Source organism: Cervus canadensis, chromosome 6 (genome assembly GCF_019320065.1).
Source record: "Cervus canadensis isolate Bull #8, Minnesota chromosome 6, ASM1932006v1, whole genome shotgun sequence".
Taxonomy (NCBI): Eukaryota; Metazoa; Chordata; class Mammalia; order Artiodactyla; family Cervidae; genus Cervus; species Cervus canadensis.
Genome location: NC_057391.1, coordinates 16,818,786 through 16,832,852, shown reverse-complemented (window position 1 = coordinate 16,832,852; position 14,067 = coordinate 16,818,786). Strand labels below are relative to the sequence as shown.

General features: G+C 48.0%; 1 protein-coding gene across 4 annotated transcripts in view; it reads right to left on the bottom strand.

Annotated features, from left to right (window-relative positions):
• THSD4 (thrombospondin type 1 domain containing 4) overlaps positions 1-3,101 on the bottom strand; it is a 630,092-nt gene extending 626,991 nt beyond the window's left edge. For 3 of the 4 annotated variants that reach the window (XM_043470955.1, XM_043470954.1, XM_043470953.1), the window contains exon 1: positions 2,797-3,059. Coding sequence is in view for 1 of the 4 variants with exons in the window: in XM_043470952.1 (XP_043326887.1) it covers positions 3,071-3,086 (16 nt within the window). In the remaining 3 variants the exon portion in view is untranslated. The other variant, XM_043470952.1, reaches the window with a different exon arrangement.
• Between the last annotated feature and the right edge of the window lie 10,966 nt (positions 3,102-14,067).

The window sequence follows — 14,067 nt, the reverse complement described above, 5'->3', positions numbered from 1 at the left end:
TTCCTGGCGAAATTTAGCCCAGCGGAGAGGAAATCTGAATTTCTGAGCTAGGATTAGGAGGCATATAAGACCACAATAAAAAGACCTGGTAAGTAGAATGAAGGACTTCAGGCAGGAAAGAGTTGAGCAGCTCTTGGATCAAAAATGTAGACTTAAATTAAGGCAGAAGTCCCTGAGTCGGGAAGATCCCCTGGAGAAGGGAATGACTACCCACCCTGGTATTCTTGCCTGGAGAATCCCGTGAACAGAGGATACAGTCTATGTGGCTGCAAAGAGTCGGACACGACTGAGTGACTAACACTTTGAAACCCTTAGATGAAGGGTGGCCTTGATACCACCACGTCCATACCAGTGCTTTCACACCTCTGGGTCTTTGCTCAAGCTCTTCCCTCTGCCTGGCATGATTTCCCTCCTGAAAGGCTTTCCCAGCTCCTTGAACTGCTCCCCATGTTTCAAAGCCCAGGTGAAATTTCCCTAGCTCTTCTCATACAGGAAAATACTTCTCCCTCATCTGTGTCTCCTTTATGTCTCGCACACCCCAGTGATTAGCTTTGGTTTGTGGTTCTCTTTACATCTCTTTCTCTCTTGGGTGGCTGTATATCATCTGTTAGCCTGTCAACAATTCAAGGGCAAGGATATCGTCTTGTTATTAATTTAAGCCCCAGCACATAGTAACAGTCCCTGGCACACAGCAGATGCCCAAAAATATTAGCTGGAGAAGATTTAAAGAGAAGTGAATACTGGGAAGCCATTGTGATTTCTTGAAAAGGAATGATGTGGCGAAATCAGAATTTGAGGAATATTAATCTGTCAGCATGAAAGATGATGGATTAAAATGAAGAAAGGGACTCGTGGCCGGGAGTCAAGAGGGGAGACTATTACTGCAATGTGGACATGGTTTAAGGAGGAGGCAGAGGGAGCAGAGACAGGAAAATAATTTCCTGGGATATCACAAAAGAATGTGGAAGGGACTTGGTAATGAACTAGCTACAAATGAGGGGGATGGAACGTGGAGTCTGGTGCTCTCAAACATAGAGACTCCCAGCCAACTTGGAAAAAGGTGGTATGGAGAGAAATGTGGGGGGATGGGCAATCAATATGCAGACACTCTTTAGGATAATGTGACTACAATCACAATAAGCACTTCTGGGTCAAAAAAAACAACAACACCCCTTCAAGTCAAAATATCCAATCCTGATCTTATTCCCAAACTTTAGCTGTATTTAACAATGAACTGGAACCACTTCCTCATGGGAGACTGAAATAAAGATAAGACCAAGCTGGCACCCTGCTGGATGCTGGGCATGGAGATCACACAGGTTCAGCTGACTAGCCCTGCCCACAAGAGGCCACACCAGTTGCTTGTTCAGTGGGGGCTCCAGTATCCTGATCACCCAAACTCGCTTCCGGGACCTCTGGGAAATCCCTGTTCCAGCCCTGCAGAAGTTTATAGGAAAGTCCCGGGACTCCCATCTGCTTCCTTACATTAATTTCAGGGCTAGATTTTGTTTTCCAAGTAATTCAACCATGGTGCCAGCAGAAATCAATAGGAATTGAGTAGCGCTGTATTTAAATCACCTGTCAAAAAGGTTTTCTTCTTTGTATTTTGAGACCCAACAAAATCCTTTTCAGCTCAATCACTTCATCACTTTTATCAATGAAGTAGAAGACGTGGGCAGGTTATACAAATTTTAAGATTTTAATATTTAGATTATGCGGTGCCTGGGTGCCTTGGGCTGGGAAAGGACAGCTGGACAAGATGATTCGTTAGACCTCTCTTGGGTTTCTATTTCTCTTATTCCAAATTCCAACAGGCATCCCATGATCGCTTTGGCTACCCAGGTCCGAGGCTTCAGATTCACTGCCTGCCAAGGGACAAAGGGCTGCGTGATGGGGGTCACAAAGGAGACCGGAAGAAGCGCGAGCACGCACATTCAACAGGCTGGACTGGAGCACCCCGGCGCGGGGCTGAGTGGGGATGCTTAAGGGGATCCCAGACCCCACACATTCCAGATGCTAAGTGGGCTCGAGAACGACCTGAAAGCTTCTTCCCAAGTTAGGACTGATGTTATTTCAAAGAAAAAAACAAAACAAAACAACAAACCCCCAGTAACTTCGCGATCGCTAAACTCCAGCGCGGGCTAGTTCCGTAAAAGCTAATCCTACACGCGCGCCGAGGGACCGCAGGTTCTTGGGCTGCACTCGAGGAAGTGTCCAGAGTTGGCGGAAACAACCCATCCACTCCGGCTCCCAGTGGCGCTGGGTTGCAGAGGTTTAGCTCAGACACATACACAGATCTGAGGCTTTCTAGAAAACGGTGTGGCCGAGGCCCCAGGATGGGGCTCGACACGCGCCAACCGAAGCTCCACCAGCTCTCCCGCCCGGGCAGGAGGTTGGCGAGGCTCGCGGGCTGGGTGTGCACTCACCGGTTCCCAGCTACCGCGACCCAGAGAGCTGGGGGCCCAACTCCGGGCCGACCAAGGTTGACTGTCCCTAGAGTTTCCGAGTGGGAGGGAGGAGGGGTGAGTGCTGGCGCCGGGACAGAGCAAATCCCCCAGAAAGCGAAGAGGGGAGAAGGAGGCGCAGCCGTCGGGACGGACCAGACGCGCGCTGGCTCCCCCTGCCTGGTTCGGGAGCAGCCCCCCGGCGCCCCTGACACACCCACTGCGCCCGCCGCCCGCGCCAGCCCTCCTGGCCGTCCAGAGGGGGACGGAGAGGCGGGCAGCGGCCGGGCCGGGAGCGGGGACCCCCGGGGCAAGGCGGAAGCGAGCGCGCGACGCGGGCGGCTCTGCTCACCTGGCGGTCGGTGTCCCGGTGCGGCCAGCGGCTGCCTTGCCTCGCCCCCGCGTGGTTCCCGGCGCCGGGCAGCCCCGAGCCCGCCGCATGGACGGCCGCCGCCGCCGCCGCCGCCCCGCGCCCGTCCTGCAAGGCTCCCGCTGCGCCGGGGTTCCGCGTCCGGCTGCGCGGGCGGCCAGCGGCTGGGGCGCGCGCGGAGAGCTCTGGCTCGGAGTTTGCGATCGGGAGAGCCGGGATCCGCGCTCCCTCCGTCCCTCCTCCCTCCCCCACTCACGGCCTCCTGCTGTCATCTGGAGCCGCTCCTGCCGCCCCCTGGCGGCCGCCTCGGGAAGCACCGGCCCTCAACCCACCCGCACGTCGCAGAGGGCCCCTTACTAGTGCCACTGAGCCCCGTGTGCCCAGAGAACAGACATCATCCCCTAGGAGGACAGTCTAGACCGAGGAAACCAGGGAGGAGCGTGGCGAGAGTGGAAGGAAGAGGTGCCCGGGCTGGCCAAATAAGAGGAAAAAGGGGTGAGACCAGGAGGTGAGTAAGCTGGAGAGGGAGGGTGGAAGGCTTTGGACTTCGAGCTAATCTTACTTATCCTGAGGTTTGTGAGAGCCCCTGAAGGGGCGAGGCACGGGAGGGATGCGGGCATCTTTGCGTTTCGGAGCAACCATTCTGGCTGCACCAGGGTGAGGCTGAGGCTGGAGGAGGGAGCAAGCAAGGAAACTTGCTGTAAACAGGAGAGAATGCAGTGACTCTAAGACAGGAAAGGGGACCCCTGGTCTAAAGGGCACATGTAGTCACACGTGCGCACTCACACACCAGAAAAGCCTCACTGGCTCCTTCTGAAAGCAAGGGACAACGGACAAGAGCCCTCCGAATTCTAACTAGGATTGGGCAGCTTGAGGGAGCAAGAAAACAGGCTTTGGACAGCCAGAGACATCTGGAACTTTTCTGGTCTTAGGGTAATACTATGTTTCACACACACACACACAAACCCCACATACACACACAGGAAAAAAAAATCCTGCTGCAAAGCAATAATAATAAAAATCAAAGTTAGATTCATATATCTGCGCCCTTCTTTTTACTCATTGGCAAATATCATCCCAAAGAGGGCATGACCAAAGTTACCTAGATAGCTAATGGCGGCAAAATGACTAGAGCCCAGTTTCTTGGGTTCCTAATGCAGTGCTACATTCCTTACATTCAAATGGAGGCCTTTAGAGCTAGTGAGGTTGGAAAGAGTGACTGTGGGAAAATGTCCCTGCTGTACCAGGAGGAGGTGGAGGTGACCTTAAATATTTGAAGAGATTGTCCAGATACAGGTAGTCTCAGTAAATGAGTCAGCCTGTTTGTTTGTGACTGCCTCCGGAGCCCGGCTGCAGGAGTTGTTTTGAGAGTGCAGGTGGCAGCAGAATGGGAGCTCCCTGCCCCGGAGCCAGGTCAAACAGGGATGGGTGTGGTGTGTGGGAGCAGTGAGGAGAGCAGCAGGGCGGGCAGCCCCCAGAGGAAAAACATTAACAAAAGAGAGTAACAACCCAGGAGATCAGGACAAAGAAAAGGCTCTGACTTTGAGTGCCGACTACTGGCCTGGAGCCTGGGCGGAACCCGTTCTCCCTGATTCAAGTTGGTCCAGATCGGGTGAAATAATTCCACTTCAGTCAAACAGATTTTGATTGGACCAGGTGGCTCCTGGTGTAAGTGGGATTAAATTAATTCTGAGTGTCATGAGTCCCTTGAAAGTCGAAGTGTTAGTCTCTCAGTTGTGTCTGACTCTTTCTGACTCCATAGACAGTCGCCCACCAGGCTCCTCTGTCCACAGAATTCTCCTGGCAAGAATCCTGGAGTGGGTTGCCATTTCCTTCTCCAGGGGATCTTCCTGACCCAGGGACTGAACCTGGGTCTTCAGCATTGCAGGCAGATTCTCTACGGTTTGAATCACCAGGGAAGCCCCATGAGTCCCTTGGGTCCAGATTAAGTGGCTCTAACAGTTCTGATCAGTTTAAACCATTTAAAATGAGAGAAAAATTATGGAACATTGGGATATACTGAATGCCAATGCACTGGACACTTAAAATGGTGAAAATGGTCAACTTTTTGTCATTTATATTTTACCACAGTTTTTTTTTTAAAAGAGGAAAACTAATAAAACTTGTTCAAATTGGATTGATTTATTAACTTATTGAAGAGATATATACAGAGTGCTCAGCAGGGTCTTGGTACTGAGAGGGAAAGATGAAATGAAGAAAACATTCGAGTCCAAAGAAGCTCCGAGTCAGGCAAGAAAGGTACAAAACAAAAAATCATACTGGTCGGTGGTGGGTATAATTGGGACATCTGTAGAACTCATGGGAGGGGATCAGAAATCTGGAATGTTCTGCCTGAGCTGAGTCTACAGGATAGGGGAAGTTCGTCAGGCAGAGCACAGTATGAGCAGGGCTTAGGAGCCAAGGATATGGGTTTTTTTTAAACTAATTTTAGACATACAGACAAGTTGCAAAAATAGTACAAAGAATGCCCTTCTATTCCCACCCTTCTTCCCTTGATGTGAACAGCTTACATAACCAGAGAGCAATTATTATTGACCTAACTTGATCCAAGTGACCTAGGCTGGCTTTCCAGAACTGGTTCTGAACCACTTCAAACTTGTTCAAAGAGTTGTGACCATATTCTGCTTACATGTCCCAGAGTGTTCTCTTAAAGTCAAGACTATACTGTGAAATCCAGTCTCATTTTAAACAGAGATATTTACATTATATATATTAGAAGAGAATATTAATAATTATATAAAACCAGCAAGTTTTCTATCTTTCAGTCCTGTTGCATTTCTACTTAACTGTGTGTGTGTGAGTGTGTGTGTACACACGCATGAACCAGATTGGCAGGATTTTGTCCTCATGTATGAGATAAACAGACTTCCCAGGTGGCGCTAGTGGTAAAGAACCTGTCTGCCAATGCAGGAAATGTAGAAAACACGGGTTAGATCCCTGGTCAGGAAGATCCCCTGGAGGAGGGCATGGCAGCCCACTCCAGTATTCTTGCCTGGTGAACCCCATGGACAGAGGAGCCTGGCAAGCTATGGTCCATGGGGTCACAAAGAGTCGGACATGACTGAAGTGACTTAGCAAATGCACGTATGAGATAAACAACTAGCCCTCAGCAGCAGAGAAGGCACAGTAGAATGGGTGCCTCAGAACCCTCCCAGGCCACCCCACAGCCCTGGCAACTCCCTGGAATGTCAGTGTCTTCTAAACACAGCATCCTGGAGGGCAGCTGCCAGCTACCCTCGTGCATAGCTGCTCGCCACTCACGAAACAGCCCATACTGTTGATGGAGGCTTTCTGTTACAAAGCCTCTTTTCACTGTTCACTGAAACCTTTTCCCTGTGACTACTGCCCATTGACCTGAGAAGTGACTCCTAGAATGAGAAACAAAATTCAACCCCTCTGTCAGCTCCGTGTACACAAGGCAGCCCTAGTTTCCACCTTCTGCCCAGTATAGTGTTTGTCGCTCATTCGTATCCAACTCTTGGTGATCCCCATGGACGGTAGATTGCCAGGACTCTCTGCCCATGGGATTTCCCAGGCAAGAATACTGGAGTGTGGAGCCATTCTCTTCTCCAGGGGAATCTTCCTGACCCAGGGATCAAACTCGGATCTTCTGCATTGCAGGCACCAGGGAAGCTCAGTACAATTATGGGTTGTTAACGCCCCCTTCACTCCCTTGTCCGAGTTGCTGGTCATCCTGCACAAGATGGCCAACCACCTTGCTTTATTAATCTGTTGACTGCCTAGTGCCACATGCCCAGCGTTCCTCCATTCCTTCTGGGGGTCCTCAGCCTGGAGCACAGTGTCAGCACCAGTGAAGGCTCCCAAATGTTGGAGGACCAATGGTGTACTGCTGAGAGCAGCTTCCTGGGATTTCAGAGCATATGGGACTGGAATAAGGGCCAAGTATGAACAGACTGCAGGAAGGCAGCTTGGGACAACCAGACCTTTGTGGGGGAACATATGAGTAACACAGCTTCTGTACTTCACTCACAAGCACTTGACCAGGAATCCTTTTACTAGCAGAATATTTCTTGGGGCTAGTGTTCCAAAAATTACGCTTTGAAAAAATACTGCTCTCTACTCGACAAACACTAGTGTTTTCATCTTAATGGCATTTCAGGGGGTTGTGTCCCAGCAGGGAAGAAAAGCCCTCCATTATCCCTACTTTGTTAACATTTGGAGGTGGAAGGGGAGCAGACTTGCAGTCAAACCCCTAATTTCAGGCTCCAGCGAGGTACTTTCAGGATCCATCACCAGGCTTGCAAAATTGTCCTTTTCATCTTCTTGGTTGTAAACTTTTGTAGACTGTAAAGTCAAGGCAAGCTTGTGCCCAATGAGTAATAAGGAAATAAGGAAAGCGTGATTTAAACAAAACAACGTGACACAACACAGCCCCTTGCGAAGGGGTAAACATGTAGTTTTAAGCTGCTTCTAAGTACCTTGGGTGAGTGTTAAGAAGCTTTCTCTCCCCTGCTTGCCTCCTTAACTTACTTCTTTCTCTTCCTCCTCTAGGGCATCTGGGACAAAGACCTAAAGATCCTCCTGAGGGCCTGCCTAGGGCTGGCGCCCACGTGACCACACGAGAGAAGAGCTGCAGCCTCAAGCTCAGAGGACAGGAGCAAAAGGACTTAGTGGAACGTGGGTTTCTGGTGAAGTGTTGGGGAGTCTTCAGACTGTCTTCAATTTGTCTAATTCCCCTTTCCTTTCTTGCCTCATGGCCAGAAAGAGGAGATAGGAAGCCTCAAGAGTTACCTGGTACAAGACAACTTCTGGAATCCCAGATATTCCAATTATTCCTCTTTTTCCTCTTTGAAAGCGGTAATACTCTCAGCTAAGAAGCATCACTCAGCGGAAGCAACTTCTCTCCAGGAGTAGCAACACTGTGCAAGGTGGAGGGTGGACAGCACAGCCTCTTGATCCACAGGCTCCCTTTCTCCTTCTGGTGATGATTAACCGGACAGAGACAATTGATGGCGATGGAAAAAGTCCACATGCAAACGCCTGCTCCTCTCACACATGACTGGTCATTGTCTCATTCACCCATCCAACCTGTATTTATTAGAACCAACTAGGAATGACTGAAAGGAGGAGTTAAGTGAAGTCAGAAGAGGACAAGGTGGGAAAGATCGTCCTAGACAGAAGGAAACATACTTGCAAAGGCCCCCAGGGGAAACATGGCCCACCTGGGATCATAAAGAAGGGCTGTGTAGCCAGGGCTCAGGGAGAGAAAGCGGGGAAGTGGGCAGCGGGCGGGTTTGGCTGTGTGAGCCTTCCAGGCAGGGTTGACGAGCCTCTGACCACGGCGAAGGCACAGGCACGTCCCATCAGAACAGACGTAAACTACAGGCTGGAGCAGGGGTTTAGGGACGCCCGCTGCCTTAGATGCTGGATAAGGGGTCCCAGAGGAGAAGTGGGGGCAGCTCAAAATAGTGGCTCTTCATCAACCAATACCAAAACGCATCATCCCATAATCGACAGGGAGAGCCATGGTGTGCAAATCAGTTAACAGTCAGTGATGCTTACCATATGTGAAATAGATGGCCAATGGGAATTGGCCGTGTGACTCAGGGACCTCAAACTGGAGCTCTGTGACGATCTAGAGATGTGGGATTGGGTGGGAGGAGGGAGGGAGGTTCAAGAAGGAGGGGACATATGTATACCTATGGCTGTATACTTATGGCTGATGTGTGGCAGAAACCAACACAATTTGTAAAGCAATTATCCTCTAATAAAAAATAAATACTTTTTTTTTTTTAAGTGAGTGATGCTTATGGTCTTTTCTGTGAGCTGGGTTATCTTCAAATGAACAAGAGGAAGCCTCTGAGGGAGTTTAAGCAGGGGCTGACCTGACCAGATCTGTGTTCGTCCAAAGGGAGAGGGAAAAAAAAAATTCCTCCAGTTAATTAAAAAAGGAAAAAAAGGTACTATAAAACATCATTCCATGACTTTTTTGTACAGCAAAAATAAATGCAAAATAAATCCATCACTCTAAAGGAATGCCCTGTGTTGGCCTTCCTTGCCTCCTGGGAGACTCTCCTAATAAGGTCTTGGCCTTCGCTCACTGCCCATGCTGCCCTCGTGACCAGCACCGCGCGGCTCCAAGGAGGCCACGGGGTCAGAGGTCTCAGCAGACCGAGCAGCGTCGCTGTGTGAGGCTAATCAGCTTACACGGTGCCTGAAATCGCTGTCACCTTAGCCTCATTGGCAATTTTCCCTCTTTTATCAAACTGGCTTTTTGTTGAACAAATTGACTTTTATAAAGTCTCAGAGATACCGCATGTCCAATTCAACACTGGCCAGATACACCTTGTACATAAAACCCAGGCACTACAGACCACAAAGTCAAACGGTCTACAGGTTCATTGTTCTACTTTGCCCGTCACCTTCATCCTGCCCCTGGTGTCAATACATAAAGACCTACTGCATGCTGATTGTGACATCTTGTCAGTCTTTGCTGCCAAGACATTGGCATTCCTCTTTCTTTTTTTTTTTTTTTTTACTGTTTTCTGTTTCATACTCTCTGCACGATGGTGGCATCCTCTCCTTGTGAGAAGCAGTTTAGCGTAGTAGAAAAATACAGGTAGCTCCCAACTTCCATACCAGCGTCACTTGCCGGCCATGTCTATGTAGAAATCACCAACCTCGGACCTGTGGTCCCCTCATTGAGAAAATAGGAAGAACGTATTTATATCTGTTGGAAGAAAAGGGACTCATACCAAGCCCCTCCCAACCCTCCAATCTGTGATTCTCTCAGAAACTCTGCAATAGGGAAATTCTGTGGCTCATTCTGGATCCATCTGGGAAAAGATGACACATACAGAGAAGAATGTGACATCTTTTTAAAAAATTTCAAGCTGCATTTGAAATGGCTTGTTTCTCTTCTATAATGTAGAGAATTACCACACAACTCTAGTGCCAAGTTATGGCTTCAATAGAAAACTCCCCACAGCCTGTGTCACATCTTCAAGGCTCACTGACATAGCTGCTGCGTTCATTTATTTGGGAGGGATGAGAGAAGGAAGGCCTGCTGCTTGTGTGAACCCTGGAATGACTCCAGTGTTCTCCCTGAAGCAGCTGTTGGTCCACAGGCCAGAGGATCCATGGCTGGCTTCTCCCTAAGGTCACCTTTCCCTATTTCAAACCACAAAGTTCTGGAGGTGGAAGAAAGCACTTCCTCTGTCTGATGCGGGTAAGTGAGTGGCAAACAATTCTGCAAGTATGTATGTGTCTGGTCAAGACAAGAATACCTACCACGGAGGCCAGGACTTGAGCTCTTTCAGGGAGCCCCTCCACTGTCCTGCCCCTCTGAAGTCCAGGCAAGGAGAAAGCTGGGGTCTCATGCTGTCAGAAACAGCTTTCAAAGCCACTAAAAATATCTTGAGTGTCAGATCGCATGCACTTTACAGTTGAGGACTTTGGGCCCTACTTAAAGCACATTTAATCTAATCAAGCGGTGTTTTTCCTTCTTTGGAGTCAAAACAAAAACACCACTGGATCTTCCTCATGGGCTCATCCAGAGGCTTGGTCCTGCGGTATGGACACAAATTTCTACTACTCATGCCTCTCTCCAGAACTCATCTATGGATCTCGACTTTGTTCAGGAAGAGTCCCAAGACCCAAGAAACCTTTCCTTCTAAAGTGTTGGCAGGACTATCACCTCCAGGGCCGGCAGTCTGAGCAGTGGGGTTGCTGCCTCATCGCTACGTCTCCCTGGGAAAGGACTGTACCTACTCTTGTGCCCATCAGAGAGCAAGCCTGTGAAGGCGGAAGTCTTTAGACAAGCGAGATCTCCACCTGCACCAGCCGGTATGATCCATTCAAGGGCAGCTGCACCACGCGTAGGAGGGTAGGGGGAAGGCTACAGAGTGGGGTGGTCTGAAGCTATGATTCAAAAAAATAATAGCAGCTGGTTTATATCTGGTTCTAGACATGTGACCTTGAACATTTGCTTAACTTCTCTGAGCCTCCTTTTCCTCATCCAGAGAGTGGGACTAAACATGGCTGACCTCTCAAGTAGGGAAATGGGTAGACAGCATGCTCATGCCCTTTACCTTCTCTCTTAATTTTTTTAGGATATTTCTGCTGGTTGTTTTTTGTTTGTTTGTTTTGATGTGGAGCATTTTTAAAGTCTTGATTAAATTTGTTACAATACTACTTCTGTTTCAAGTTTTGTATTCTTGGCCTGAGGCATGTGGGATCTTAGCTCTCTGACCAGGGATTGAACCGATACCCCCTGCACTGGAAGACCAATTATGTTCCCTCTTAGAATTTTGAGAGAAGGTGGGCTATGTCCGTGGTCTGTTCCCTTTGTCTGGCTAGCTGCATTGCTGTTCTTCCATTGTCACGGGAACATTCCAAGGATGAATGAAGGGTACGGGATCAAGCAGAGAACAAACATAAGCAAGAACAAGCATGTAGATTAATATACAAACTTCTGACCCAGTCTTCTAAATGGAAAATACCACACAGTGGGAAAGAAACCAAATCACTCTGACATGCAACATAGTGAGTGGTGCAGATCAAGGCGGGGCAGAAGATCTGGCTGTTGTTTTCTCTTCTCTTTTTAATCTCTTTATTTTTTTCTCTTTCTGTCTTTTGTTCTTTCATTCTTTTAAAAAAAAAAAAACAGCTTGTTTCAAAAAGATGAATAAAAGAAACTTTTTCACGAAATTAATTTTGTGAAATTGGGGGTCAAGCTTTTCACTTGCCAGCATCTGAAGCTCCCTGGAAGCTAATAAGAACCATCTTCTGTGTAATGGCTTCCTGAAGGGGAGACATCTGAGCTGAACAAGTGTGCACCTGGACCCGTGCTCTGCTAACTCATCAACTGGGTGGCCTGGGAGAAGTGCCTTAATAGAGTCTAAGGTTTTCAACTCTAAAGAGGAGGTAATTCTTAAGGGCATGGTTTAGGCTGTCATTATCAAGGCTGACTATTTCCCCCTTAGTGGCAAAAGAGGATTTCATTTCACTGTCCCCTTGAACCTAAATGTGGCTGTGTGACTTGCTTTGGCCAATGGAATGTGACTATTTTCTTTAAATTGAAAGAAAGAAGGAAGAGAAAGAGGAAGGAGGGAGGGAGGCGGGGGGAAGTTAGCAGATGCTTTAAGTCTCATTGAACCAATCATTTTCCCTTCCCACTGGTGCCATGATTATGGAAGCTACAGTTTAGATATCACCTTGGTTAGCATAGGTTCCAGAAGTCTCTGATGAGCAGAGCCTCTGATTGGATATGTAGCATCTTTTGCTGTGTTAAGTCACTGAGATTTGGGTTTGTTTATTAAGGCAGTAAAACCTAGCGTACCATGACTGATACAATGGCTTTTACAATAAAACCTGATGGCATTTGTAAATACAAGTTGGCAGTGGTAATGTGCTTGAAAAGCCTTGCTATTTCACTGTCCAGAGCTAATTGTACTGATTAGCTCAAGTTAAGGGGCAAATTCTTGACACAGGTCATGCAGGCTACAGAACGTTGCAACTTACCCCCAGACTATTTGTCTCCATCAGGGGCCAGAATCAGAAAAATCCTAAAAAATATCCCCCAGTAGTTCTGCCATGGTGACCAAACACCCCCTCTAAAACTTTGATTAAACTCCAGGTAAAGGATCATTTGATGTTCTGAAAGGGAAAATACGTAGGAGGGGAAAATACGTAGGAGGTTTCACCAGGCTCTCGTAGTAGAGAGATGTTCAGGTAGGGTGAGCAGGCACAGTAGTGGGAGGGGTCTTGAGCAGCTCTTCAGACTGAGGCCTGAACTGGGGGAGGGGGATCCTTGGCAGCAGGAAGTTTAAGAACACCTCAGTACACAGTCCCTGTCTCTCCTCCCTTGCCTTAATAATTTTCTTCCTCACATCTTCCATGATAACTTTTCAACTCTAGGTTTCCATTTCCTGGATATTTTGGCAGACTCTTTAAGTCAATGTGTTACAGACAAAACATATCATCTCCCACCACCAAAACTGCTATTTCCTATTCCATGCTCCACATCTGGGTGAAGGACAGTCATCTTCCCGATCATTTAGGCTGAAAATTTTAGAATTCTTACAGCCTTCTGGGAACACTCTATTTCCCCCCCTTATTAATGTGAAAGGGGAGAACGTAAACATGAAACAACTGGAAGTATCATGCAGGCCAAGTAAGTCTGCAGTTCAATCTTAGAGTGAATTTGTTCCTTTGAGAATTTGTCTTTCTGAACTGCAGATTCAGAAAGTAGTACGGGGACTGCCTAATTCTTTCAGGCCAAAAAAAAGAGCTATTGCTGCTCTATGAAATTTTAAAATGCAACTTCTAAGGATTTTTTTTTTTTCCCACCAAGCAAAACACCAATGATTTTAAAAGCAAAATGAGATGCTGATCCCAGAAAAGATGGAATAAGAAGGGCACAGTAGTTGCACACTCAATGCAACTATTAATCCTGGGCAGAATGGATGGAGCAGCTCTCTGAGGGCCCTGAAACATAAATTGTAGCACGCAGATTGGGGAAGGAGACCAGAATTCAAAGTTCCGTCAGCAGTGAGTTTGCCATTTTTTTTCCTCCAGTGTTGCCCAGCCTGCACCCAAAGGCAGCCAGAAACTCAGAAGTGTGTACCAGGGGCTGACAGAAAGAGCACCAAGTGAAATCCTCTGTTTCTGATCCAAGAAATAAGGGGACTCCTAAGGGTCAGAGAGAGGAGGCAGGGGGAATCCCCTGGTTTTCATTTCTTTTTTTCCTTCTTTTCAGCCTCTCCATAGGCAATAGTGTGGCAGCTGTGGTGATGGGCAGGCAGCTAAAGTCCTGTGGGAGGGAGAGAATCATTTTGCTTGACCAGGGGAGCAGTGATTGGCAGAATCTTTTTTTTCCTTTTTCTGTCCTCCAGTTACTTGGCTCCAGGCACAATAACAGTCACAGAAAATGTGTGGCAGAGGAAGCAAACTATAGTCCAAACATGCTGCCTAGAGCATTAGGAAGAAGGTTCCAAGGAGCCAGAAGGGGTGAAGATCATGGAGAGTACATGACAGTTAAAAAATTATAACATTGCCTGAAGGAGTTTTTAATATATGTAGATGTATCAGTGGGCTTCCCTGATGGCCCAGCAGGTAAGGAATCCACCTGCAATGAAGGAGACATAGGAGATGTAGGTTTGATCCCTGGGTTGGAAAGATTCCCTGGAGGAGGAAATGGCAATCCACTGGGGTTGCAAAAAGTCAGACATGACTGAGCGACTAAGCGCACACACACAGATGTATCAATAA